Source organism: Mustela nivalis, assembly GCF_964662115.1.
Source record: "Mustela nivalis genome assembly, chromosome: 4".
Taxonomy (NCBI): Eukaryota; Metazoa; Chordata; class Mammalia; order Carnivora; family Mustelidae; genus Mustela; species Mustela nivalis.
Window position 1 is genome coordinate 67,866,064 of NC_139023.1, and position 27,699 is coordinate 67,893,762.

At 54.4% G+C, this 27,699-nt stretch overlaps 3 protein-coding genes and 1 long non-coding RNA gene across 18 annotated transcripts in view; 2 read left to right on the forward strand and 2 right to left on the reverse strand.

The window, feature by feature from the left end:
• Positions 1 to 4,256, reverse strand: part of PCGF3 (polycomb group ring finger 3) — a 52,391-nt gene extending 48,135 nt beyond the window's left edge. Inside the window, exon 1 of one of the 3 annotated variants that reach the window (XM_082727222.1) lies at positions 4,039 to 4,256. In XM_082727222.1, coding sequence (XP_082583348.1) covers positions 4,039 to 4,215 — 177 coding nt within the window. In that variant the 5' untranslated portion in view covers positions 4,216 to 4,256. The remainder of the gene's footprint in view (positions 1 to 4,038) is intronic. The other 2 variants (XM_082727224.1, XM_082727223.1) reach the window with 2 other exon arrangements.
• Positions 4,257 to 8,854: 4,598 nt separating this feature from the next.
• Positions 8,855 to 9,768, forward strand: LOC309862854. Its single transcript, XR_014310753.1, has 3 exons — positions 8,855 to 8,945; positions 9,145 to 9,277; positions 9,580 to 9,768. It is a non-coding gene; the product is annotated as an uncharacterized lncRNA (long non-coding RNA).
• A 3,767-nt stretch (positions 9,769 to 13,535) lies between these two features.
• On the forward strand, positions 13,536 to 23,124 carry SLC49A3 (solute carrier family 49 member 3). Of its 13 annotated transcripts, XM_082727214.1 has the most exons (11): positions 13,588 to 13,725; positions 14,557 to 14,764; positions 17,016 to 17,174; positions 17,369 to 17,582; positions 17,731 to 17,807; positions 19,239 to 19,376; positions 19,515 to 19,631; positions 20,324 to 20,476; positions 20,749 to 20,906; positions 21,150 to 21,259; positions 21,803 to 23,124. In XM_082727214.1, the coding sequence occupies exons 2-11, from the start codon at positions 14,633 to 14,635 to the stop codon at positions 21,973 to 21,975; spliced, it is 1,431 nt and encodes a 476-aa protein (XP_082583340.1). In that variant the 5' UTR covers positions 13,588 to 13,725; positions 14,557 to 14,632; the 3' UTR covers positions 21,976 to 23,124. The 13 variants fall into 13 exon arrangements, 9 of the variants coding, with proteins under 9 accessions (XP_082583345.1, XP_082583341.1, XP_082583342.1 ...); XR_014310749.1 differs by lacking the exon at positions 14,557 to 14,764 and having other exon boundaries at positions 13,537 to 13,725; positions 21,154 to 21,259; positions 21,843 to 21,956; XR_014310750.1 differs by lacking the exon at positions 14,557 to 14,764 and having other exon boundaries at positions 13,538 to 13,725; positions 21,154 to 21,259.
• Positions 22,936 to 26,248, reverse strand: MYL5 (myosin light chain 5; the record flags this gene model as incomplete). Its single annotated transcript, XM_082727225.1, has 7 exons — positions 26,223 to 26,248; positions 25,610 to 25,717; positions 25,368 to 25,443; positions 24,469 to 24,573; positions 23,956 to 24,034; positions 23,341 to 23,389; positions 22,936 to 23,037 (listed from the first exon to the last, which is right to left on the reverse strand). The coding sequence occupies exons 1-7, from the start codon at positions 26,223 to 26,225 to the stop codon at positions 22,936 to 22,938; spliced, it is 522 nt and encodes a 173-aa protein (XP_082583351.1). The 5' UTR covers positions 26,226 to 26,248.
• Positions 26,249 to 27,699: the final 1,451 nt, after the last annotated feature.

The following is a 27,699-nucleotide window of genomic DNA, read 5'->3' on the forward strand; positions in this document are numbered from 1 at the left end:
TGTTCACCTGAATATAAGAAGTTCTCTTCAAAAAAGCAATCAACCCCACAATTAGTTTTTAAGGATATATTTTCTAGAGCATTTTATTTTTTATCAATGAGTTTTGCTTAATTTAACAGACAGTTCTGAAGATGTGCCTAAGCAAGGCTCACACCTTAACTCTCTCATCATGTGTTAAGCGTTTCATTATTGTTGTCCTTTGGCCTTCAGAGAATTCAGTTCTGTAGGGAGGAACATGGCAGATCAGAAATTTTTAGAGGTCTTACTTCTTAAAACTTAATGATAAACTATCAACTTGTAAAGCAGTATAGTTCCATTTTTTTGAAGCACAATGAATTGGGCAGCATTTCTGTACTACAAACAGCAAATATCAGAAGGGTAGTAAGAAACTGTCCCCAAACCTCAACATATTTCAATAGTAAAATTACATTTTCAATTTCAAATTCGATTCTGATCAATAAGTAAATAGCTTCAAATAAAATAATAAATCCTGGCATTCGAGAAAGCATAAGTATAAACCAAAATAAACCTTCCTTTATAATTCAACCTAACAACTCAAGTAAGTAATTCCAATCACTGGCAACAGGCCCGTTCCTCCCACTAGCAAGACCTGGACCCCAGCAGTACCAGAAAGAACTGGGCAGCAGGAGGGGACACATCCCTCTGCAGAGGGCTTCCACAGTGCACTTTACAGCCCTCACTCCAGCCCCCGCATGGGGTGCCAGAGAGAGGCATGGCACCAGAGTCCATGAGCTCCAAGGAGCCACAGGCCCTGAGCACTAAAGCCCTTACATTCTGGCTCCTGGAGCATGACTTCCTTACGAGGGTCAAATATCTAAAATGTCTCAGGATCTTACTCCTGAAAAACTTTTTACAAGGGTCAGTTTATAATTCCTGGAGCAAAATCTCGAGCAGGACTAAAATGATCTCTGGAAACACTGAAATCATTGAACTTGAAGCTATCCAAGAATTCTACAGCACTCAACTTAATTTGCAGGGTTGGCAGGGGAGTTGCTTATGGTTTGCTCCAGGTGTAATTCCCAAGCATCTTCCCTATTTATAATTTATCTTCCCTCCTGTGTAAGTTCCAGTGGCTGTGGTCATTATGGTGACATCAGAGGAACCTATACAATCAAAGAGAGCTGAGTTGTTGCAACCTTCTACTGAACGCACTGTTCTCTATCCAATTCTGCTAATTGTCTTGTGGGTATTTCTCAAGTACAGGCCGTATATGAGCTGAAATCTGCTAAGTGACAGGCATTAAGATGGCCACAGTGACCATCACCCCACGCCCAGTACACACACTCTAAACCTAACCCTAACCCAGTGACGAGGTTCTAACAAACAGAATATGGCAAAGGGATGGGATGTCCAAGCCAAGATTAGGTCTCGAAGACTGTGGCCTTCTTGCTTGCTCTCTTTTCTGCACTGGCTCCCTCTGACTTGCCCTATCAAGAGCCCCAGTGGCCGAGCAAGCAGGCCTGGAAGCACAGTCAAACACACAGTCAAACCTTCAGATGAGACCACAGCTCCAGCCATCGCTCTGAAGGCAGCCTTATGAGACTCTGAGCCAGAGGACTCAGCTAAGCAGTGCCTGGATTCCTCATCCACAGAAACGGTAAAATAATTAACTAATGTTTTAAGGCACTAAGTTTTGGGGTAATTTGTTGGGCAGCAATATATAAATAATGCAACCATGCAGGACTATCACACCTTTAAAAATGCAAAAATAGGAAATTAACCTAACCAAAGCTAAATGCCCAATTTGGCAAGTCTTTTCCAAAACTTCAGAAAACAAATTAAGTTTTAAAAAAGGTACAAAAGTACAACAACAACAAAAAAATCAGAAGTGTTGAGTAAGAAGGTCCCAAATGTGGTTACATTTGGTGAATAAAAGTTCCTAAGCTGGACTATTTGGAGACTCCATTTGCTTAAGATTTGGTCTTATAAAATGCCAATCTGAAAACCTAAATGGGTCTTCTTCCAAGTGACCAAGCAGTAAAGTTGTGGCACAAAGTGAAATACTGAACTGACCAGTTCAAGTGTCTCTTTCAGGAGTTCATAGAGCTCAGAGTGTTAGATTTTTATCTCATCCTACTGCCCAATCTCTGGATCAGTTTGCAAGCCTAACACACGCTGATCTTTCTACAGGTATTCCTGCCTTTCACCATTCATTCACACACTCACTTCTTCATTTAATAATAGTGTGCTACCTGCTGACCTCACACCAGGCAGCCAGTTCTGGGAGCTGAGCTGGACAATGCCCTTGCCCTCCTGGGCTTTTCATTTTCTCAAACTCCTCCAGCATTATCTTATTGGACGCACTCTGAAGCCAGTCCCCAGTCAAAGAGTAGCACATACCACACCCTACTTTTTCATCAGCACTTTCAAATTAAAGGAAAACACAGGCTAGTTTTAGATGAAAGTGTCATTCAAAGGTTTCAGAAAAGCAAAGGCCCCCATTGTTAGGTCCTTTAATATTTTCCTTTCCTGGAGTGGAGAAGGTGCCTAATCCACTCACCTGATATATATGCTCATCTGCTCCAACTTTCCTGCCCTGGGCCAGCGCCCTCAAAACACTTTCCTAGGCTTCCAACACTCCTGGTTGGACCCACCCCTCCTGGATCTTCCTGGACAACCATATGACCTCCACCAATGGAGGGAGAGGAGGGCTGGAGTGGTTGAAGGTAATGAACACTGACCACAAGGCCAAGGCAAAAGACAGTAGCCCTGGTGTAGGTGTTGAAGAATAGGGTAGGGGACAGCTTTCTGGATCTGGGGAGTGAGCACAGTGCTGGCTTGAGGCATGAAGCCAGTTCGGACTAGGAGCTCCACTTGAATCCCTATAGGTATGAGGATGGGTCCCCACCCTGCCTCACATGTGCCCCTGGGGCCCAGCCAGGCAGCATCTGCTGAAGGCCAGAAGGTCTGTAGGCCTGGCCCAGGTGCTCCTAACATCAGGGTGCTCGGGGGCCTCGGAGGGACTTGCACTATAGGGCTCAGTTGACCAGGATCCCCGATGCTCCCAAGCCTTCACAGCAGGTGGATCCGGTTGCGTAGAATGGACACGTTAAGGGCCCCTGCCCTAGGGGTTCAACCTTCTGGAAGGCTGGCTTGGGGTTCCAGCATCCCATATAGTTCACTCTTGGGGTCTGGGTGATTTCTATCTACTTATTCAGGAGTTCAGGCCTTCTGAGGGACCTGTCTCAAGTTCTAGCTCTTGTCAGGGTCCTGGCCCTTCTGGAGAGCCTAGCTTCTTCAAGGTCCTGCCCCAGCATCCAGATGTTCTCAAATGACCTACCTGGGGCCCTGGTCATCCCCGGAGCCTGTAGCATGGGATGAACCCTCCTCCTTAAGGTACGGTCCCAGGGTCCTGGCCTCCCACTCGGAAGGGGCTGTATCAGGGCCTCAGAAGTGCTCACAGGACTGTTCCAGGATCCCAGCCCTCTTTGGGGCCAGTCTTGATGTCCTGGCCCTCCTCAGTGACCCAGCCCAGGGCTCCAGCCCTCCTTGGGTCCTGCCAGATCCTGGGGTCTGGCCCTCCTCAATGACCTATCTCAGAGTCCAGCCCTCTCTGGCTCCTGTCCGTTCTCAAGGTCCCAGTCCTCCTTGGTGACCCGTACTGGGGTTGGATCCTCCTGGATGACCCATCCCAGGGCTGGACTCTCCTCGGTGACCTATGTCAGGGTCCGGCGCTTCCTGTCTGGTGGGTTTGGGGTCTAGCCCTCCTCCGTGAACCGTTTCAGGGTCTGGCCTTCCCAGCTGGCCCGTCGCGGGGTCCGGTTCTCTCCGGTCCCTCCCAGATGACCCGTCCCGGGGTCCGGCCCTTCCCCGTGACCTGTCCCGGGTCCCGGCCCCGTGGGTCCGGCCCGTGCCCGGAGCATGCCGAGCCATGTCGGGGCTCCGCGGGCACGGCCGACGAGGGGCGCAAGGGCGCGGGCCGGGGTTCCGAGCCTTCCGGGCCCACACACCGGCCGAGGCCGCGGCCTGAGGAGCGGGCGCCGCGGGCCAGGCCAGGCGGGGCGCGGACTCACTGACCTGCCGTCTCGGCTGCGGGCGAGCTGGGCGCACGCGGGGGCAGCGTCGGGAGTGGGGGGGGCGCCGCTCCCTCCGGGTCCCCTCCAAGAGCAGGAGAAAAAAACCCGTCCGGAGTTTAAAACAAAGAGGCGGAAATGCCCGAACGGAGCCGAGCGGCGAGTCGGGGGCGCCGCGCATAGAGCATGCGCGTTGCGCGGCCCGGCTCCCACCCCGCAGCCGGGAGGGGGCGGGGCCAGTAGGGGGCGGGGCACGAAGGCGCGGCCGGGGCGTGGTCACAGGCGCAGGCGCTTTTGCGCAAGGCTCCACCGAGGGAACCGGAGCTGGGAAGGTGCCGGGGGCGGGGCTCGCAGAGGAGGCGGGGGATTGCGGGGGCGTGGCTGGAGGGGGCGTGGTCCGCGGGTGCTGCGCCGGAGTTGGGGAAGCGTCCTGCTGCACACAGGACCCAGTAAGCAGCCGGCGCTGAAGCTAGCGCCCGGGTCGGGACGTTCTTGCGATCCAGTCCTTTCTGGGACCTAGCACCGAGCGCTCTCCGTGCACCAGACAGGACAGTGGGCAGCAGGGCTGACCCCGCAACTGTGTGAGTCCACCCTTGCACTGGTTCTGCCCTGGAACTGTAAGTAGTGACTGTGACGTACCTCCCTCTGTGGGTTCCACACCTTGGCCCCGGGGGGAGGCAATAACATAGGGAAAAATAAATCAGGTGTCATGTGGGAGCCATGTAAACTGGGTCCGGGAGGCAGTGGATGTGTGGAGTGTTACAATAGGGTGGATGGGCACGTAAGGGACATAGAAGGAGCGAGCCAGAGAGGCACAGAGTAGGAACACAGAGGGAACGAGCCCAGCAAATATCTGGAGGTGGAGTTCACAGGCAAGCTGTCCTGCCAGCACCAAGCTGCAAAGTGGGGGGACTGAAGGATGCTTGTCAGGGGCCAGCATGGAAGTCAGAGGGCATGAGGCATGGAGAGGGAGGAGATGAGGTCAGATGGAGAGGTCCCTGGGCATTCTGGGCAGAGCAGTGATGGCATGGCGCTGGCACGGTAAAACCTTCCTCCGTTTGTTTGTTTTGTTTGTCTGGCAGAAGCGGCACAGAAGGCAGTGCAGGGGTGAAGCCGTGGTGCTGCCTGGGTGGTGCCCAGGAGGGGAGGAAGTGTAGACTGCTGGGGCTCAGCCTGAGAATAGGCAGGATGGGTGAGGAACAACGGGACAACGGGAAGGGTGGACAGCCTCTGAGAATCTGGGGATGGTGATGGAGTGCAGGAGAGTGGGGTCAGGAATGCAACTGTCATATCCATTGGACTCCCCGTGGTGCTGCTGTGAGGTTGTGGGCTTCCGGAGTATAGTCTGAGTTTGCAATATTTGGAGATGGATGAGTGAGTCCAAGGGGTGAGTGAGGAATGAGGGTACTGAGCCTCTGCCCACATGGAGAAATCAGCGAGTCCAGGAGGATCCAGCAAGAAAGACCCTGATTGAGCAGACTTGGGAGGAGGATCCCCAGGGGTGAGTGATGTCTGGTCAGCTGTTGAGAGGGGAATGGGGAGTGGGACTCTTCTGGGACTTTGACAGACTTTGACAGCACAGTGTGGATGAATTGCCTAGGTAAAAACTGAATTATTGTGGGCTCAAGGGAGAGAGTAAATACAGACAACTTTCCAGGTGTTTTGCTTTGGAGGGGCTTCTGGGACTAGAAGACTGTTTTCTGTCTGGGTCAGAGCCTCAGTGGTGTTGATGGGGTACAGGGAGAGATGACCACATTGGAGAGAGGGAAGGCTGCCTAATCTGAAGTCCTCACCTGGGACTGGGGACTGGACCTGGGGTGGGGGGCTCTGGGAGCCCTTTGCACTTGGGGAGGAAGACCCTGATGCAGGGAGTGGGGCCTGGGCAGCATCTCGACCAGCTGTTTCTCTTTTCCAGTGAGATGGCAGCTAAATTGAACTAGTCTGCAGTGGAGGTCTGGGTAGCAGAGGTGGGGATAAAAGGCCAAGAACAGCCCTGGGCACAGGGCAGTAACCCCAGGAATCTGATGGCCCTCTGACACTGTAGCCATCTGTCTGCAAATGGGGGAGAGCCAGGGTGTGTGCATGAGGCATGGCTACAAGTCTGTCTCAAAGAGTGGAGACAGGACATCTGCCCTGCCTGCTCTCTCCAGGGACTTCGTCAGCAACAACACCCTAGACCTGAACCCTGGGTTCCTGTATCCAACTGTCTGGCCACTTTTCTGCTGGGCTATCTTTAGAGAGCTCAGGCTCTGGTATCATGTGTCCACTCCTGATCTCCCCTCAAGCCTGCTACTCACTCCAGCCCCCACCGCAGAGGTCAGCACTCTATCCTACCTGCTAAGTAAGACACTGGGGTCCTTTCTTCCAAGCCCATTCTCGTCATCAGCTCCTCTCCTGGCCAGTGCCCACTCCGCCCATGGTTTCAAGCCCAGACCAGATGCTGGCTATGCTCCAGTGCTTATGCATCATGTGTCCCTCCAGTGACCAGCAGACATCATTCCCATCAGATTCAGGACACAACTTGGGGCTATACAGGTGACCTGCTTCCTTCTATCTTCCTCATCTCAACCAATAGCCACTCCATCTTTTCTGTTACTGGGGCACAAATTCTTGGACTCATTCCTGATTCCTCTCTTTCTCTGTTTTCTCATGTCCAATTCCTGGGGAAGTCATGGGGCTCTATCTTCAAATATGCTTTCACCCAACCATGGCTCTTGGACTCTGCCACGCTGCCTTGACCTAAGCCTACCTGTTCAGTCTGGGTTGTTTCTGCAGCCTCTGGCCCACTTCCGGTCTATGCTGAACAGAGCAGTTAGTGAGCTGACCCTTCGAAACCTAAGGCAGAGGGTGCCAGGCCTCTGCTTACCAGCCCTGGGGCTGCTCTAGGTCTCCAAGGTCCTGCTTTGACTCTGGTCTGGCCTTGGATACTCTCCCCCACTCACTTCTTCCAGTAGCATGGCTCTCTTGAACATGCCTACTCTCACATTCAAGGCCTAGCAGAGCCGCTCCTAGACCTGGGTGGTCCGTCCTCACTGCTCATGAGGTTCCTCCCTCCCTCAGGTCCACTGAGCCCTTTCCTGACCAGTCTGGTGCTGGCAAAACACTGGCAAAAATGTGTAAAAAAAAAAAAAAAAAAAAAAGCAGATGAAACATCATCTGTAACAGAAACAACCAGAGCCAGCCAGCAAGGCTTCTGGAGTGAATGTGCTCTGTGCATCTGACGGCAGCTGCGGCAGGAATAGCAGACACCTGCCTGCACCACCACAGGCCACCCACCACCAGGGAGGAGAGACAGGGTGTGCTGCTGAGAGAGGCAGGGTGCAGGGGCACCTGGGGGGCTCCGTTGGTGAGGCCTCTGCCTTCCGCTGGGGCTGTGATCTGTGGGTCCTGCGATGGAGACTCTATCAGGCTTCCTGCTTCAGGTCCCCCTGCTTCTCCCTCTGCCTCTGCCTCTTTCTCCTGCTTGCACACTCTCTTGCTCTCTCGGTCTCAAATAAATAAATAAAATCTTTAAAAAAAAAAAAAAGGTAAGCAGGATGGAGACAAGTGTGTGCAGACTGCTGTGAGTCATCCCATAAGTGAGGGTTACCGTGCCTGCCTGGGTGAGTGTCCCTGTGGGCTGCAGCTGGCCAGTGGCAGCAGCAAGACGTGTCAGAAAACAGAGAGAGGTAAAAATAGCAAAACAGCAATCAGATGAGTTGCGCTGACCTCACACACACACAAATACACGTCTGTCTACACAACAAATGGGTACCCATTTCCAAGGGACACCAGAAAAATGTGGTAAGTATGTCATTCCGCACACAAAATGTCATCCTGTAAAATGCACAGAAGAATCAGATACTAATTTCAACCCCACAGGGGAAAAACTTAGACACCCATCTCATACACACAGAGAAATTAGACACTCACATCTCCCTCTCTCTCTCACACACACAAAACACTTACCTTCCACCTCAGAAGGCCATGCTAAAAGATCCATCATGCCATATCCACAAAGAAAAAATTAGGTACCTGTTGAAGTGTTTTTATTTTTTAAGATTGATTGATTAATTTTAGAGAGAGAGAGAGAAAGAGAGAGAGAGCAAGCAAGGGGGAGGAGCAGAGGGAGATGGAGAGAGACTGTCCACCGTGCAGAAAGCCTGACACTGGACTTGATCTCACAGTCCCTGTGGAGGTATTTTTAAGAAAGTAAATCCTGTTGAGAGGTGGTTCCCCATGAATTTCTCAGGTTTCTGTTTCTGCCTGGTCCAGGTCCTGAGAGCAAAATCACTTACAGCCTAGTTAAGGATGTTTGTCTCAGAGACATTCCGGGGGAGTCAGGAACAATGCCCATCCCTTCTTTTCCCTGGAGATGTACTCACATTCCAGCATGAAGGTTGCTCTCTCTGGGAGGCAAGGTGGTATGAGATAAGAGTGTCCTGTGTCAGGCTTCTTCTCTGGAAGTGCACCCCAGGGCACGTGCACGCCATCTGCCCGCCCCTGGACAGAACAGGTCTGAGTAACAAGAAAAGAGTTGGACCTCAGAGTTCTTCGTGAAATGGGCTAGCCAGCTGGGGCTGCAGATACTCGTCTTGACTTTGTGATGGAATGAGCCTCCAAGGCTGACTTCCCTCCACTGTGGGAGAGGCAGAACAGATCAGGAGGAGGCAACCCCAAGGGGCTTTTCTCTGGTGGAACGCAGACCACAGTGACCAGAGACTTTCTTCCTCTAACGAAACAGGTTCACATTCCAGTGCAAACTCCCTGATGGGCCACCCATATGGATAAGGCTGAAGTCACAGCATCCTTTTTGAGGCAGTCTGAGAATCTAGACTCAGATTTGCTTACTCGGTTCCCTGCTGTGGTGCAGCATTGATGCGTGGGGGCTTTCAGCAGCCGTGAACTTGGGGAAATCAGCATGGGGTAGAAGTGAGTAAAGATGTGAGTGGGAGGGTGTGCGTCTGGAATCTGAAGGCTCAGAGGCTCATGTCCAGGATGCACATTGCAGGGCAGGGTGGGGGGAGTGAGCCACCCTGTGGAGAACCTGCTGGACAGGACAGGGGCAAGGCAGAGAGGTCACCCATCCCACACACTTGTCTCTTCTTCCACTGGTGTGTGCTGGCCCCAGCCTGTTCCAGGGATTCAGGAATGGACAGACTGGCTCCTGCCCTCAAACAGCTGACATACTCTTGAGAGAAGCAGATAAAAGCTGAGTAAAAACCAAACAAGCAGGATGGATTGTGAGCATCTCATCATCTGAGGTGAGATTTCTTCCCCAATATCCTCAGCGAAGAAGGTGTTCCTGGGCTCCATTCTTGGCAAAGGGACTGCTCTCATTTGCTTAATTTTGAACAAGATATTGTTTGGGGAAGACACAGTGGCCTGATAAAGCCTTGATTAATGCTACTTTGGGATGCTAATGGGAGTCTGTACTTGCTTAAGAAAAAAGGAGATAAAAAATTGGAAGAAAGATTTAGTCATAATTGTGTGTCAGATGTTATTTTAAACAAACCTTTATTTAAAAAAATTTTTTTAAACAAACCTTTAAACATCATTTTTAAAGGAAGACCCTGGGTGGAGATCACTGAAGGATTTCTTCAAGATATAGTGGTCCCAGCGGTGTGCTGATGGATTCTGGGTGTGGAATGACCCTTCATGGATGGTGCTTTACCTCGATTCAAAACTTAAGCAGCTTAAATGCTTATGCTGAAGTTACTCGCCCAAATTTAAATAAAGTGTGAGAGTGGAGAAAGTTGTTTCCAAATGAGTGTGCTTTCCATGTTATGTGAGTTTTTAAAATCAAACTTATTTTGCGATAATTATAGATTCAAAAGCAGGTGTAAGATGTAAAACAGATTCCTTGTACACTTTGCCCAGTTCCCCCCAAAGGTAACATCTTCAAAACACAACCGCATGATAATCCAGCCATGACACCAACACGGATGAATGGCCATCTTAGATTTCTCCAGTTTTGCTTACGCGGACGTCACAAGGCTGTGTCACAGTAGACTAGTAGACTCCTTCCCACTGCTACAGTAAAGACTATTTCCATCGCCAGGAGGACCCCATCTCCCTCCCGCTCCCTCTTCAAACCACTGATAGGCTCTCCACTTCTAAAATTTTATCTTTTCAAAAGTGTCAACAAGTGGAATTTGTGCATATTAATAAAGGGGACCCTCACTAAAATGGAATAGGGAGGCTCTACAGGTGAAGACCCAGCAAAAAGAGAGGGACTTTGAAAGTAAATCAGTGCCACTGTAGCTACAACTTTATCCCAGCGGGAGGAAAGCTTCCGCCTCCCCCAGCAACAGCCTAGCCAATGAGAAGCCAGTACATTTCCACCTCCCAGTTTTACCCCAAAGGACTTTCTGTTTTCCTCCCAACTTCCTCTTTCCTCTCTTTTCCCAGACTAGCCTTTGGTTTTGTTGTAGGTTGCTTGCCCTGGACCGTGATTCTCTGCTATTCCCAAATAAACCCATTTTTTTTGCTGGTAAAATAACTGGCAGTTTCCCTTTGAGGGTGATAGATTACATAGTATGTAACTTTCTGAACTTGGATTTTTTTCCCCACTCAGCATAATTACCCTGAGATTCTGCAGACCGCTTTGTGTATGAACAGGGCATTCTCCCTGAGTCCCAGTCCATGCTGTGGATGCAGTATGGTTGGCTTAACCATGTGCTCACTAAAAAGCAAGTGAGTTGTTTTCAGTTTTGGGGTATCACAAATAAAGCTGCTGCAATATTTGGGTATGGATTTTTGTTGAAAGTAAGTTTTTAGTTTTCCGGGATAAATGCCCCAGAATGCAACTGCTGGGTTGTATGATAATTGCATGTTAGTTTTATAAGAAACTGTGGGCCTGTTGTCTGCAGTGGCTGTACCATTTACATTCTTAACAGCAGTGGATAGGTAACTGAGTTACCCATAACTTCACCAGCATGATGTCATTGATTTTTCTTTCTGCCATTCTGAAAGGTATGTAATGGTACCTCACTCTGATTTTAATTTGTATTTTCTTTCTTTTTTTTTTAAAGATTTTATTTATTTATTTGACAGAGAGAAATCACAAGTAGACAGAGAGGCAGGCAGAGAGAGAGAGAGAGGGAAGCAGGCTCCCCGCTGAGCAGAGAGCCCGATGTGGGACTTGATCCCAGGACCCTGAGATCATGACCTGAGCCGAAGGCAGCGGCTTAACCCACTGAGCCACCCAGGCGCCCTTAATTTGTATTTTCTTAATAGCTAGTGATGTTAGTCATTCATCATCACTTGTCATTTGTATATTCTTTTCAGTGAGATGTCTCTTCCTGTCTTTTGCTAATTGGACTTTTGTTTTGTTTTTCTTTCTTTCTTTCTTTTTTTTTTTTTTTTTACAGTTGGGTTTTGAGGACTTTTTATATATCCTATATACCAGTCCTTTGTTGGATATGTGGCTTGCAAATATTTTTTCCCAGTTTATGTTTACAAAACCCTTTTGATAGGCGCTGTATTAGATCTATAGATCAGTCTGGGGAGAACTGACATTTTTACTGTGTTGAATCTTCCAATCCATGAACATGGTATATCTCTCCCTTTTTTTAAGGTCTTCATTGATTTCTTTCACTTATGTTGTATAATTTTTAACATATAAGTCCTGTGTAGAGTTTGCTAAGTTTATACCTGTTGACTTTAAAAATAAAGGTCAGTTATTTTACCACAAAAAGAAAAAAGAGTTTACTCAGCAATAGCAAAGAATTGCAATGCAGGACAAGAAAGCTGCAGCCAAAATCATAGGCTAGTCCAACACACAAAGGAAAGGAAATGTTTTTTGAAAGAGAAGGAGGAGGGCACCTGGGTGGCTCAGCTGTTAAGCGTCTGCCTTCAGCTCAGATCATGATCCCAGGGTCCTGGGTTCAAGCCCCACATTGAGCTCCCTGCTTCCATGGGAACCCTGCTTCTCCCTCTTCTACTCCCTCTGCTTGTATTCCCTCTCTCGCTATGTCTCTCTCTGTCAAATAAACAAGATCTTTAAAAAGAGAGAGAGAGAAGGAGGAGGAAGTTGGGAGGGGTTGTTGGGAATAAAAGTCCACTGGAGAAAGGCAAGAGACTACCATGATGGCAGTTTCTCATGGGCTGAGCTGCAGGGGTGGTTAATTTCTTGCAGGAGATGCAATGCACATTGTTTCCTCTTCTGGCATGTAACTGATGATTCTCTCCTATTAACAATTCTTCTGTTAGGGTCTGTACTGGCAATTTTTTTTTTTTTTTTTTAGATTTTTTATTTATTTATTTGACAGAGAGAGATCACAAGTAGGCAGAGAGGCAGGCAGAGAGAGAGAGGAGGAAGCAGACTCCCCGCTGAGCAGAGAGACCGATGTGGGACTCGATCCCAGGACCCCGAGATCATGACCTGAGCCGAAGGCAGCAGCCCAACCCACTGAACTACCCAGGTGCCCCCTGTACTGGCAATTTTTGACATTGAATGGTACAACATGAGAGCTCATGCATCTGGACTCCATTTTTGTCGAGGTTTTCTTTTATAAACTTTTACAGACCCAAGTATTTAACTATCTGAAGTAATTGTAAACGGTATTGTGTCTTTAATTTTCATTTCCACATTTCATTGTTAGCCTGTAGACATGTAACTGTGACCTTACTGAGCTGCCTACTCCTCAGAAGAGCCCTAGGGATGGGGAGGAGGCCCCCGGCCCCCAGCTGAACGGGAGAGTCAGAGGTGGAGAAAGACAAGAGTGCCAGGCCTGTATCATGTCCATTTATGTCAGCAGCATCGAGGTCACAGGTGACTTTAGGGAGAGTATTATTTGGAGAGTAGAAGAGCTGTCTGCAGTGGACTCCTGGGTGGGGAGCAAGCTGGAGAGGAGGCTGTCCACCCACAGGGTAGTTCTTGTGAAAGAGTCGGCTGACACTCCCTCCTCTCTGCCTTCCAGCTCTCAGTTCTCTCCCCACTGTGCCTGGGCTGTTTCCTCAGTTGTCAACTGCAACTGACAACTGGCGGTGGAGGTTGACTGCCCCCAGTTTTACCCTTGTGACACTGCCCTTCTCCTGGGCAGGACAGGCTGGCCTTGGACTCCGCTTCCCCCTTGGCCAGCACCACCTCTGTTCACCACAGGGCCCAATCTAATGACTAGTCTGGACTGGAGGCTCTTTGCAAACTGCCTATAGCCTCCTCTTCCAAGCTGGCTTCCTGCTGCTCCTGGTGCCTTGTTTGGACAGCGGGAATTGGGGGAGGTGGTGGTGGAGGGGACCTTTCCACGCCCTTTCCAGGAAATGCGGACCTTTTGCGGGGTTGAATAACTTTACCGATGTCCCCCTACCTCCTGTACCCACCCACGTGCGCGCGTCCACCTCAACGACCACAGAGATCGTGACCTGTTTGGCCCCTACCAGGACACTTTGTGCCTGTTTCTGGGGCAGAGATTTCCTTTCTGGCTGGCTAATGGAGGAGGGTCCAACCTCGTCCTGCCCTAGGGGCTGGTACTGACCCCGCGCGGCCCGCCCCGCCCCGCGCCTGGCACCACCTCCCAGGGCGGTCCTCGCCCAGGCGCCGAGTTGCTCAGTCGGGCCAAAGGAGCGGCCGGCGATGGCGGGAGAGGAGGAGGACCGACCCGGCGCCGACGCGACCTCGGCCCTGGGCGCGCTGCTGGGCTACCGCGCCTACGCGCGCCGCTGGGTCTTCCTGCTGGTGCTCAGCCTGCTGAACTTCTCCAACGCCACGGTACAGGGTCTGGGGCGGCCTGCGGGCGCGGGCGCGGGCGGAGGCGGGCCGAGCGGGGACCCGGGTCCGAGTCTTCGCGCTCCTCCCACCTGCCGTTGTCCCAGTGCGCCCAGGGTGCTCGGTCTGCAAGGACTGGGCGGCGGGACCGCTGGGAGTGCAGGACCGGGAGACCCCAGCAGGCGCGGAAGCACAGGGCCCCTTCTCCTGGCTGCACAGGGAGAAAAGGGGTTAGCGTCTGTCCTCGTGGTGGCAGAGCCTCTTTCCTGTGACCCACAGTGTTTTGAAACACTCCCTCTCCTGCGTCGGAGGACAGGAGAGTCACTGGCATAGCCGAAAAGGGGTCTTCCAGTTACCCCACCCTCCTGGAAGACCCAACACCTGGCAGCAGGCCTCAGACCCGGCTCCTGCCCTCCCTCTCCAGACTCCCCACCCCACCCACTCCCACAAGGCAGGGCAGGGCCCAGCCGCCTTTGCTCACCTGTGCCCTGAAGGTCCTCACTGCATTTCTGACTTGGCTTGTGGGGCTTCCTTATCTGTATGCCCAGTCTCTCTATAGCTCCCCAGTTGGGGTCTCCAGTGACCGGTTACCTGTTCTAGAATGGTTCCCACTGCTGGCAGCCACTCAGCCCTGAGACCAGTTGATCAGCCACTGAGAACAGGATCTGCCAGTTATTGGGGACCCAGCTCCCCAACCTGCTTGTCCCCAACTCGCTCTGATCCCCCAGGTTGTACTGCCTAGGGCCTTGGGCCCCTCCTTCCCCAGCCTATCGCAAACAGTGGGCTCAGTGGGGGTGAGCTTTTTGCTGCCCTAGCCCCTTGCCCCTTGGACAGATACCCATCTGCACTTGAATGGACAGGGGTTTGGAGCCAGCTTTCCCACACCTGACCCTCACATGGCCACCTGCTCATGGGGTCAAACTGCAGTGCTGTCCCACACCACGCTGCCTGCTCTGCCTCCTGTGTGTGCCTGAAGGAACCTGTACACGACCACACAGCTAATCACAGCTTATGTGACTTGTCAGGCACATTTGGCCATCAGGTAATCATGTAATGAACAGCTACCTTGGCAGCAGGCTCCACAGCTGGGGGAGGCTGTGAGTGGCCGAGGGACAATTGGGAAGTGCAGACTCATGAGCAGGGATGGGCAGGCAGGTGTGGACATTCTGGGCAGACGCTGCCTTGGGGGTTCTTGAGCAGCAAGTACTCCTGGGTGTTATTCCGCACCGATCAGGGCCTTTTCCCTCCTTTCCTTACTGGCCTGGGTATGGAGAGCCGGCCCTGTGCTGGGACAGGTGGTATCCATGGCCTGGCCTGAAGTCTCCTATGACTCTGGAAACCTCTTTTTTTTTTTCTGTGGCTTCTCACCAGGTCCCTGTGTAGCTGATTAGAAAGCCAGAATTGGTTTTTGGTGCAGTGGTCTAAGGACACAGAGCAGGGGTCTCTTTCAGCCCCTAAAATGGCTTTGATGAGTCTGAGAGTGCATGGGTGTGGTGAGTGGCTTCTAGAACTTCCTTGGACACTGAGACAGCATCTTGCTTACTCCCCTTTGGTCCACGAGTTACTATGGAGCAAACGGGACTCTCACCAGGAATGGTGATCCCTGCTGTGGTCACTACAGTGAGCACTGACCATCAGGCTCACCCCAGCCAAGTCTACTCGTGTACTTGGTCTGCAGCTGGGTGGCCACAGTTCCCACGTTCTGAGAGGGCAGTGTCAGAGGTAGGTGGAACAGTGCCTGGAGTGAGACCCCAAAGGGGAGGGAGGAGACTGCCCAGTAGTCTGAGCAGGAACCAGCATGTGGAGCAACTATGAGCACGCTCAAAGGGAGGTGAGGGGTTACCTGGCAGGGCTGGAGAAGGTTGAAGGGAATTCTTGTGCGCTGGGGACATACTGTTGTCCTCATGTTACCTGGCACAGTTCAGACCCATCTCTGCTCTGCCGGCCACAGACTTGGGGAGGAACAAGGAACGGGCTTGGCTCGGCAGGGCAGGGTTAGAGAACGGATACTGAGCCCTCTCTGCTAGATCAGGCTGGGCAGGAAGCAGCGGGACCTGCATGGGGTCTCCTTCTGCACCTGGAAGAGCTGTCCTCTGCTTTGTCCCTAAAAAAAAAAAAGGAAGAAAAGGCAGCTCTTGCTCAAGTTCTTTGTCATGTGAGGCCTGCAGTCAGTATCTGCTTGGGTCAGCAAGCCTCACCACGGAGGGTGTGGTCCTGGGGCCAGCTCCTGCATTCCTGTGTCTCGCAGAGTTGCATTGATGGTGGACTTTGATTTGTGGTACCCTTGTCTTTGGTCCCTCCCTGACCTGCTTCGCATCTCTCTCCTTATAAGCCTTGGAGAGCCCCTCTTCTCACCCATCATCCTTCAGGGAGGAGACAGTGTCTCACCTCCACCAGGAAGTCTTCCCCACTGACCTAATTAAATGTATTGTTTGCTGAAGGTCTGTGGGGTTAAAAGTCCCAGTGTTTGACAGCACCTGAGGGTGGGAAATGTCACCTGTTACACTGTCAGGGAGGGTCTACCTCCCAAACACTTGGGTCTCCTGTAGGAAGGTGGGCGGGCCTTGGGCAGGGCCAACACACAATCCAGGGGTTTCCACCTGGGACTCTGAGTTTCTAGACAACCTGGAGATACCTTTTGGGCCTCTTTCTATCCTCCTTCCCCGCCATGGAAACATCCCTTCCACTATCCCTTCAATGGCTCCAAACCCACCCTGCTTCCTACCCTTAACTACCGGGATGTTCAACCACAGACACTGAGTGTCCCCCTTCCCCCAAAATGTGTTCCTCTGCCCAGCCATTTGGGCAATCTACACACCTGTGTGACTGAGGTGGCTGGGCCACTGGCTCCCCTCATCAGGATCTCCTTTTCTAGCCTCCTGGGCCCCAATGCCATCCAGCACTTGGCCTTCATGCCCACTCACCACATAGAGCTTTCCTTCCCCCTGCAGTCCTCTGCCTGTCACTGACATTCCTCTGGGCCTTCTCCTTAGAGGGTTCGTCTTGGCAGGACTCCCAGTCCTTTAGGCTCTGCTTGGGTCTTCGGCCTCTGTCTACCCGCCAAGACCATGTCTGCGGGATGATCTGCTCCACATTCCAGGCACACTGTCTTTCTGACCCCCGCACCCCTGCCACCTGGTACATTCCCTCAGAGGTGACTGGGTGAAGAGCCTGACCCTTATGGGACTGCTGGACATTCTCTGCCTCAGGCTGGCTGGCCAAGCCTGGGACAGCGGGTGGCTGTAGTTTCTGTGGTGCCCGGCCCCGGGACTGACACCAGTGTGTATCCACAGCTGTGGCTCAGCTTCGCTCCCGTGGCCGACACGATTGCCCACCACTTCTTCCTCTCCACCAAGCAGATCAACTGGCTTTCGCTAATCTACCTTGTGGCGTCCATCCCGTCCGGCGTGGTGGCCATCTGGGTTCTGGACTCTGTTGGGCTCCGCTGGGCAGTGAGTTGGAAACCAAGCCAGGGCTGTCTCTTAGATGGGGCAGGGTCCTTGAGTAAGGAAGGGCTCAAGAGCCATTGCTTCCTCCCCGGGGGGTCTCCAGGCAGAGTCATTTGGGTGGCAAGGCAGTGGTCAGGGTGCGGGTGGGGTGTCTGGGCTGGCCAGGCAGTGCTCTGTCCCTGTCCCTGTCCCTGCAGACCATCGTGTGTGCGTGGCTGAACTTTTTTGGGAGTGTGTTCAGAACCCTGCCCGTCCTGTTCATCGAGATCCAGGACCCATTTGCTTTCCTCATGGCTGGGCAGAGCCTCTGTGCTCTGGCACAGACCCTGGTCATCTTCTCTCCAGCCAAGCTGGCTGCCTTATGGTTCCCGGAGCACCAGAGAGCCACAGCCAACATGATCGGCACCATGTGTGAGTGACAGGGGTGAGGCTGATGGTCTTCTGGGGGTTGTGGCACCTCTGCACTCCCAGCTCTTGGAGGGCAAAGGGCCCTGGCTGTGGGCTGGAGACCAGGCCTGGCCATTGCTGAGCAGACATGTGTCTCCATCTGTCCATCCAGCAAACCCCTTGGGCATCCTGGTGGCCAACTTGCTATCACCTGCCCTGGTGAAGAAGGAGAAGGATATCCCTTTGATGGTGAGGGAGCTCATGAGGTACATGTACACATGCGTGTGCCTTTGTGTGTGGTGCATGTGTGCATGGTGGGCTCACATGTGCATACAGGTGTGGTGCATGTGTATGCATGATGGGCTAATATATACATACATGTGTGTATGTGTGTGGTGCATGTGTTTGCATGGTGAGCTCGTATATACATACATGTGTGCAAGTGTGTGGTACGTGTGTGGTGCATGTGTGTGCACGGTGGGCTCACATGTATATAGGTGTGTGTGGGTGTGTGTGGTGCATGTGTGTGCACAGTGGGCTCACATGTGCATAGGTGTGTGTGCCTGTGTATGGTGCATGTGTGTACATGCTGGGCTTACATATGCATAGGTGTGTGCGCACGTGTGTGTGGTGCTTGTATGTGCACGGTGGGCTTGCATGTGCATAGGTGTGTGTGGGTATGTAGTGCATGTGTGTGCATAGGTGTGTGTGCATGTGTGTGGTGCATGTGTGTGCATGGTGGGCTTACATATGCATAGGTGTGTGCGCACGTGTGTGTGGTGCATGTGTGTGCACAGTGGGCTTGCATGTGCATAGGTGTGTGCACGTGTGTGTGTGGTGCATGTGTGTGCACGGTGGGCTTACACGTGCATAGGTGTATGTGCATGTGTGGGGTGCATATGTGTGCACGGTGGTCTCACACGTGCATAGGTATGTGTGCATGTATGTGGTGCATGTGTTTGCGTGGTGGGCTTGCATGTGCATACATGTGTGTTTATGTGGTATGTGCATGTGCATGTACAAGTGTGCCCACACCTGTCTGAGAGTGTGCCCCTGTCCCTCCCTGTGACCACATTGGCAACTACACTTGGTGCCCACAGGATTTTTCACATGCCTGAGGTGGATGTGAGGTTGAGGGTTAGGGGCTGCAGCCAGAGGCCAGTGTGTCTGCTGAGCAAGGGAAGGGTGGAGGGGAGAGTCAGTGCAGGTGGCAGGTGGTTGGCATTGAGTGATGGCAGCTCTGGGAGTGTCAAAGGGAGAGCGATTTGACCTGGTCCAGAGATTCAGGGAGCCAAATATGTGGCTGCACTGTGCAGGTAGGGAGCTACTTGGCTGGGTTGGCGTAGGCTCAGGCCAGGTTTGGGGGGTGCAGCTCAGTATGTGTTGGGGTGCTTCACAAAGACAGGCAGAAAGGGTCAGTCAGCGGTTGGATGGGTGAATCTGGGGCCCAGGGAGAGGATCGGGCTAAGGGTGTCACTGTGGGAGTCATCTGTGGGGGATATTTTGAAAGCCTGGTTTCTAGAGGAAGCAGGGCAAAGCAGGCCCTGGGGCTTGCCTTTGTCTGCCTAGGGATGGCTGGCAAGGGAGGCAGTGTGCCCAGAACAGTGGGTGTGAAGCCCTGATGTGCATGTGTGAGTGCACACACACACGTGCACACACTCACGTATGCCCTCTCCGCAGCTGGGCATCTATATCATACCTGCTGGCCTCGCCTGTCTCCTGGCCACTGCCTGCCTCTGGGAGAGTGTGCCTCCCAGCCCACCCTCTGCAGGGGCCGCCCACTCTACCTCAGAGAAGTTCCTGGATGGGTTGAAGCTGGTTAGTGCTGTGGGATCCAGGGCTGGGGTGACCTGGTGGGGGGAGAAGACTGAGGAGGGAAGGGGGTTAGGACAAGCCCTGCTGGGGTATCCCCAGCATCCTACTCGCTCCTGGGCTGAGTGGTGCCTTCCCCTCCAGCTCTTGCGGAACAGAGCCTATATCATCCTGGCCGTGTGTTTCGGAGGCGGCATCGGCATCTTCTCCAGCTTCTCGGTTCTCCTGGAGCAGGTCCTTTGTGTGAAGGGCTACTCCAACGTGAGTGCTGGCCCCACCCAGCCCCCTCTCCTGTGCAAGGATGGGGCTTGGGGGCCATTGCTAGTACCCTGAAGACTGCCCCAAACACTGGGTTTCCATGCCTGAATAGAGTAACCTCCTCTTATGGGTGGTATTGAGAGGTTGTGTGTGAAACGTTGTGTTGGGTGCCAGATGCAGTCTGATCGTGGGGTCGTGGCCTTGGGGAGGGGTGGTGGCAGTGCCCAGAGATGTGCTGGGATTTTGTGTGGCTCTTTTCACTATCTTTCCCACTGCGCCACCCACGTTGGCCCCAACCCTGCGGGTCTCCAGGGAATGGTCGTCTTCTGATATTTGGAGATTGGGAGGGCCTTGCTCTGCTCATAGCATCTCTGGCCTTGCCCTCTGCTGCCTGGCATCGGCCCTGGGTGTGGGATTCAGGCCTGGTATGTTCCAAACTCATGAGCAGCACACGGGCACCCCTCAGTGCCTTTTCCTTTAGCAACTGTTGGGTTCCTGGCGTGGGGTGCCACAGGAAAGAGGCACCTGGGGGGACGTGCCACCACTCACTCATGGCTAACCATGCAGCTGAGCTTTCCATGTCACCCTGCTGTGGGCTTCTCGGTTATGGCATACACCCTGAGGATGGGGTCCTTCTGGGGCCCTGGTATCACCGTGACCCAATGATGGGGCATCCCTGACCTCCTGTCCTCCAGGAATTTGCAGGCCTTTGCGGGGCTCTCTTCATTGTGTTTGGAGTCCTGGGGGCACTGGTTCTCAGCCTGTATGTGGACCGGACCAAACAGTTTACTGAAGTTGTCAAGATTGGCTTCTGTCTGACCTCCATAGTCTGCGTGGCCTTTGCGCTGGTGAGAGTCCCCTTGAACCAAGACCACCCTACAGGGGTGTAAGTGGGATGCTCTGGGACAGGGCAGCTGAAAGATGGGTCAAAGCAGAAATTCAACCTTCTCAGGCTTAGGCACTGCCCACTGGGGTGGTCCCTGACCCTGGCCACTGGCCCATCCCTGCTCACTGCTCAGTTGAGAGGGGGTGCTGGTACAGGGCCAGGCTGAGGCTGGGTGTCCGTGCTGCACACTCTGACTGGTGCCCCATCTCTCCATGTGGCTCACCATCCCCCTAGGTGTCTCAGCTGCAGGGACAGACTTTGGCACTGGCTGCCATCTGCTCACTGCTGGGGCTCTTTGGCTTCTCAGTGGCGCCCATCGCCATGGAGCTGGTGATCGAGTGCTCCTTCCCTGTAGGTGAGGGTACAGCCGCAGGCCTGGTCATCGTGCTGGGGTGAGTGTCTGTCCCTCCACCGCTTCCCTGGGGACCCCAGAATCCTTGTCCTCACCCCAGCCCTGGCTACACAGTGGGTAACCAGCCTGCTAGGGCGAAGGCCACTGTTCTGAGCTGTGCAGTCCTGGGCTAGCTGCCGTGCCCCATGCTGAGCAGAACAGGACACTGGCCTCAGAAAGCCCAGTGGCACTGTGAGTACTGAGCAGTGCCCAGGGCAGGGCTGAAGGCCTTGTGTCTGTCCAGGCAGGCCGAGGGTTTGCTCATCATGGTCCTTCTGACCGCCCTGACCGTGCGTCGTGCGGAGCCGTCTGTCTCCACCTGCCAGGATGGCCAGGGCCCATTGGACTGGACAGGTGAGTGCCCCCACCTGCATAGAGACCCCAGAGCACAAGTGAGGAGGTCAGTGCCTGGGCCTTCCTCACCTCCCTCCCAGCGCTGGAACCTCCCCTCCATGGGCCCCTTTCTCTTGGCACCTTTCACTCTCCTTTGCATGCACTGGGCACCCACAGGGAAAGGGTCCGGGGGGTCGGAGGGCAACGAGGGTGACCTTTCCCGTCCAAGGCTCACTGTGCTGGGAGTAGGCCTGAGGCCCTGGTGAAAGCCCAATGTCTGAAACATGTGAGTCATTTTGAAATGAGACCAGGGGAAGAAAGACGGGGTTGAGGTGGCCACATCTGGAGACCCCATACTGCGGATCTTGGAGCTCACCACACCTGGGTCTGTGAATGCCCTCAGGGCCTGTTGGGAGCTGGGACAGATGTTTCCAGGTCCCTCTCTGCTCATGGCTAGTGGGGTCAGCTGGAGCTCTACCAGATCTGTGGGTGCTCTGGGTTAGGGGTGGGGAGCTCTGGCTGCTTGAGCGAGCCTCAGAACAGAGCTGGGCTGTGTCTCCCCAGTGTCCATGCTGCTGATGGCTGGCCTGTGCGCCCTCTTCAGCTGTTTCCTGGTGGTGTTCTTCCACACTCGGTACCGGCGCCTACAGGCTGAGGCCCACATGAGCCACTCCATCCAGGAGGACACGTCCCCAGAGGCTGCGGATCACGAGCCCCGCCCGGCAGCTACACCCTGAGGCTCCACGTGGGCACGCCCCCACCACCTCCAGCATGGACTGTAGGAAGCTCAGGCAGGGGCCACTCATTCCCAGCGCCATTCTTCTGGCCCTACCTGCTTGTTTGGGGGATCCCTGAGCTGCTGGAGGTCTCAGGACCTGCAGAGAGGTCACAGGGGTCCCTGCAGAGTTCTGGAAGCCAAAAGAGCCATCAGTGCATCAAGAAGTGGTCCTGGGGACATGAAGGGGTGGCCAGGAGGGGTGGGCTCTGGTCCCAGGGTGACAGTATCCAGCAGGTGCCAGAGGGATTTGGAGTCCTTGGCACACCCAGAGCACAGCAGGATGGCCTAGGGGAGACCTTGTGGCTAGAGCAAGAACTGCTGGTGCAGCCACCGGGCCCGCAGGTGCCCCAGCGGCCAGGCCAGACCCAGGGTGGCTGGTGCAGGAGCAGTGTATGCGGGATGGACCTGACTTGAGAAACAAGGGCTGAGGGGAAGCCTCATGGATTGAGAGTCCTGAGGGCCCCTGGCATGACTGAGGCTGGAGTGGACAGTTATGAGAAACGGCTTCCTTGAGGAATCCCAACCCATACCTTTTCTCGACCCCTGCTGACTGCAGAGTGACTGACTCCCAGAGTGAGTGCAAGGACAGCAGGTGGGGTCAGGCTGCTCTGGGAGGGGAAAGCAGAGGGAGGGCCCTACAGGCAGATCCTCCCACTCCAGGCAGATGCTCCCAGACCTACGAGACCCTTCCCCTCCAGCCTCTCCCAGTTCCAAGCACACACTTCTACCCCCATGGGCCCTCCCCCAAACTCTCTCCAACAAGGCAGACACTTCTCCCAGTCCTAGGCAGAAGTCCCGCACCTGCAGATCCTCCCACCTCCAGGTGGACACCTCTCCCCCTCAGACACTGGCGGACAGGTTTATGGGTTCATGTTTATTGAACTGGCTGCAGCCCAGGTGGGGATGGGGGAGGTGCCCCTCACTCCTCCTTCTCCTCCCCGTGGGTGAGCACGTAGCTCAATGCCTTATAGTCCAGATTGCCTGCAGCATCGATGGTAGCAAACTGGAACATCTGGTCCACCTGCAAGCCGGTCCGGTTGGGGGAGTCAGGCCCAGGGAGGAGGGGAAGGAACAAAATGGTCTGGTGAATTACAGACACTGAACTCCAGCCAGGTCCAGGGTTGTTTTTGCTTGTGGGGTTGGGGGAAAGGGAAGTTAGGGGGGCACACGGCAGAGCCAGGGGTGGGGTCGGGATATCCTGCCCACCCTGATGCTGCAGCCTCGGGGGGGCCCAGAGTGAGTCCTCCTAGCTAAACCCCCCATTCTTGAGCTTCCCAGAGGCACATGGGGTAAGGAAGTGGGGTGAGGGCAGAGTAGGCCAAACCTCTTCGGCGGTCATCTTGTCTGCCTGGGACATCAACAGCCGCTTGATGCTGAGGAAAAGGAGGGAGGAGCCCAATTAGGCTGCACTGAAGAAATGGATTGGCACTGGAAGAACTGGAGGGGTGGCCCCAGGAGCGCCCCATGACTTGGGTCAATTCACACTGTTGGCTTTTCCACCATGGGATACCCCAAGGCGGGGGTCTGGTCACCCTACAATCCCACCCACTCACAGCGCAGGGGCCTCTCAGAAGCCTGACTAAAGGTCTGAGTCCTGGGCACCAGGGAGTGGTTGCCAGGGAGTCTTTCCTGACTTGCACGCTCTGGGGTCACCACCCCTGGGGGGTGCTCCATCTGCAGGGAGGAGACTGAGGGGTTAGGGGCAAGTGCCTGGTATACCACATAGGTCCACTCCCCCAAAAGGGCTTAAAGACCCAGTGATGGTCCAAGTGGCGATGACCTCCCTGGCCACTGTCTGGGCAAGACTGGTTTTGCCCTCAGTTAGGGACTCAGGATCTTGGGGATAGGCAGCCCAAGGCCTGGAGACTGGGGTGAGGTGAGGGGAGGTGGGCTTGGCATCCCTCAGGGGTGTTGCCTAGGTGCCCGTAGCCACACTCACTAGTCCTTGTTGATGCTGCCTTTGCCATCAGGATCCAGCATCTTGAAGGCGTTTAAGATGGTCTCCTCAGTATCCGTACCTGCCCACAAAAGGCCTTCAACTGTTTAGGGCTTCAGTCCTGCTCTGGGCCATCCCAGGCCTTGGCCTGTATGTCCCTCCAGCACTTGAGCACTGCGGAGACCCTGCAGCTCCTGCTCTGAGGGGCCTGGGCGTCCCCAGAATCCCGCCTAGGCCCAAAGGTGGAGTGAATGCTCAGTGAGTGAAAGACAGGTTATCACCACTAGGCAGACGGGAGGAAGGATGAGCTCACATGCCCGCTGGTCACATGTGTGACCCACGAATGTGGGTACCAGAATGTCAAGTCCTAGGGCTCTTCAAAAAATCTGAAAATCAGCATTTTTATATGAAATATCTGAATTTCTGAGTGTTAGGAGCTAACAAAACACAGTGCCTTGGCAGACTGGCCTGAGGGCTGCCCCTGGCCAGGGAGGAGCCTGGACCCATGGCTCTCACCTGTCAGCTTTGCCCCAAACATATTCAGGAACATGGTGAAGTTGATGGGCCCCGAGGCCTCCTTGAGCATGGCATCCAGCTCGTCATCCTTGATGTTGGTTTTGCCTATCACCAACACAAGACCAGGTAGGAATGTCACACCCCCCGGTTGTCCTGCTGTTGATGCATCCGCTGTCCCCGTTGGTCTCCCACCTCTATCACTCAAACTGGGAAGGCCAGAAGGAGGGAGGTGAGCCAGTGGGGGGGGGGGGTGTCACATGGCCCAGGTGTGCGGGCCCAGGTCTGCATGTTAGCAGAACCCAAACCCTGAGCCCTGGGAAGATGGGCAGCTGGGGAGGAGGAAGAGGTCATGCATGTAGCCCAGGAAAACCTGTGATCTGCTTACTCGAGTGTAAGGGGGCCCAGAGGAAAGAAACCTACCCATTCTCCCCTGGGATTGCCTCAGGCTGAGAACATGCCCCCAGATGGGAAGTTGAAGAAGAAAGGGCCAGCCTTTGGCTCTTCAGAGGACCATGTGCCGCCCTCCGCGTCTTCTCCCAAGTCTGTTTCTGGGCTTCCTTGCCAGGCTTGGGGGAAGGAGGACAAGCCTCCCTATGTAGTAGTGTCCCTCTGGGGTCTTAGTGCTTCCCTGGAGCTTTGGTCCCAGCCTCCCATCCAGGGTGCCCGTGCTTCAGCTGTGCCACCCACCCCACACTGGGATGACCTGATCGAGCCAGAGGGATCTCTCCCCTAGGGGAGGGATCTCTCTCCCTAGGGGAGGCCCAGACCGCCACCTCGCAGCCCATGGGAAATGGTGTGTGTCAGGTCAGGCTGTAAGGCCCAGGTGCAGAGCAAGTCTTTCCAGGACTGAAGGACACCCCGAGGCGGGCTGTGGTGGAGTTCTGTCCTACGGCACCTACCCAGTGAGGCGTAGGTGTCCTTTAGGTCCTCCTTGTCGATAAAGCCATCTCGGTTCTGATCCATTAGTGTGAATGCCTGAAACCCAGGCCAGTTGCACCATGTTAGGATAGGCTTCTACTCTCACTGGCTCCAGCGTGAGGCTCATGCAGGGTCTTTCGGTCAACTGCATCACGATTCACAGGGGACCCCTTGGGCAGGAGTTACTGGGTAGAGTGGTCCTGGGACAAAAGCAAAGCCTCACCTCCTTGAACTCCTGGATCTGGGTCTGCTCGAAGTTGGAGAAGACGTTGGATGATGCCCTCTGGGCCCGTAGGCCCCCCCCTTCCTTCTTCTTAGTCTTCCTGCTGGCCTAATGTGAGAACACCAAGGCTGAGGGGCCTGCAGGCTGGTGTTTTGGAAGACAACACAGAGGATGGGTGGACCATGGCACCAGGGGTTCCAGGGGGACCCCAAGCCTGGGCCAGGGCAGCCCTGGCCAGGTCCTGACAGCACGGCACCCAGGGCTTGCCTTGAGCTTGGCCAGAAGCCAGCTGGGCCTGGACGTCCAAGGAGCAAATGGACCAGGCAGGCGGCCAGCAAGTGGGCGGGCCTGGTCTAGGGACCCTTCCACTGTGAAGACCAGGACCCTCATCTTCCAACTGTAGATGTCCCTGAGGCAGCCATGGGGCACAGATCTTCCCCACCGAACACCCTCACACAGAAACAAACTCAACTCGTGTGCGCACACACACACTCCCACAAATCACACTCATGTAGGCAACACGCATGTACACACAGTTGCAAAGGCGCACCCTGTACAGATGCAGGCATGCTCACACCCACTCCTGCCGCAGTGACCTGCTGTCCACACTCACCATGCCTGGATGTGTCTGAGGTGATGGTCTGTGCCCTCCCTGCCCGGGTCGCCCGTCTTAAGCTCTTGCCCAGTCCCCCAGGACAGCTCGGACTCTGGCTTCCGCTCCCTACAAGGACAGGCCAGGGCCACCCTGGGGACTGGACAAGTGCAGAGTGAGCTCTGGCACCTGGCGGGTGACTCAGATGCCCCCATCTTGCCCGGCTCAGCAGGGGCCCCAGCTTCCCAGGCACCTCACCGAGAACCTTGTTCTCCTGTTTTCTGTGCCTCTTCAGGGCCACCTGCATGTGGACCCAGGAGACAAAGGAAGGGGGACCTTTCCTAGATTTGCCCAAAGTCACTGTGAGTGGCCTTGGAGGCTGGTGATCAGGCATTCTCTAAGCATGCTGTGTGTGCCCTCACCTCCCTGCTTCACTGGGGCCCCATCTCTCCCCTTGGCAGGTGGCCCCTTACCTGGCACAGAGTGGAGATAACATGTCTGGGATGGAGGACCATCCAGATGGGATGGGCCCTGGGCCAGCATTCAGACAGGTTTCCCCACTACATTATGGCCCAGCAGGCAGAGTCTGGGGAGGGGAGCTGGCCTAGCTGCCTGTGTGTGGTGGGGTAGATAGATATTAGTGGTCAGCACAGGGTCAGGGGTTGGGTGCCCTAGTCCTGGGCTGTGGGGAGTACAGGCTAGAGGCATGAAAGGGTGAGAGTTAGGAGAAGGCCTGGGGACAGAATGAAGTGGGCAATCAGGACTGTAATTTCACACCCAGAGAACAAGCCCTCAGAGCCCCTTGTACCTGCACCTTGGGGGAGGCATCAGCAGCAGGGATCCCCTAGGGCACACCTGGGAACCACATCACATGTGAGTGCCACCGTAGCAGGGGTCCTGCCCCCGGGGGCATACTCCTGCAGTCATATGACACCTCTGTGATCCCAGGGCCAGCCCACCATTTGCCTGCACGGAGTATGGGACAACAGACACCCTGTCGACCTTAGAGAGGCATGACCCACCAGGGGGGAACTGGGAGCTCCTGGAATTCTGCCTGGAGGATTTCCAGAGGCAGAACACATGACTAACGTGGGAAACCTGGGCTGGTTTTGATGGTGGGAGGCTTGGAGAGACCCTAGGAGGGCTGGAGGATTGGGACCACCACACTGAGAAGGGACGGCATACAGGATCTGTGCTCAGAAGGCCCCTGATGTGGGAAAGGCCAGACGACACGGGCAGAGCCCCTGGGGAGGTTTCCTGGGCTGGCAGCACTAAAGATAGCCACGGAGCCTGGCTCCAGAGAGAATATCAGGATTCAGAGTGGACAGCTGGCCCTGACAGGTGCAGAGGTGTCAGCCAGTGGTTCCTGTGGTCCGAGCCAGATGGGAGCCCCCTTAGCCCTCAGGAAGGGCCCAGGGCCAAAGGGAGTCTCCCCCAGCTTCAGGGGTCTTCCGCATGTGTATATGCGCATGTGTATCTGTGTGTCCCCCCTACCAAT

Coding starts and splice junctions, on each gene's coding strand:
- SLC49A3 (XM_082727213.1), top strand. CDS start 13,591: ATGGCGGGAGAGGAGGAGGACCGACCCGGCGCCGACGCGACCTCGGCC. Junction 17,583..17,730: donor CAACATGATCGGCACCATGT/GTGAGTGACAGG, acceptor CTGTCCATCCAG/CAAACCCCTTGGGCATCCTG. Junction 17,808..19,238: donor AGAAGGATATCCCTTTGATG/GTGAGGGAGCTC, acceptor CCCTCTCCGCAG/CTGGGCATCTATATCATACC.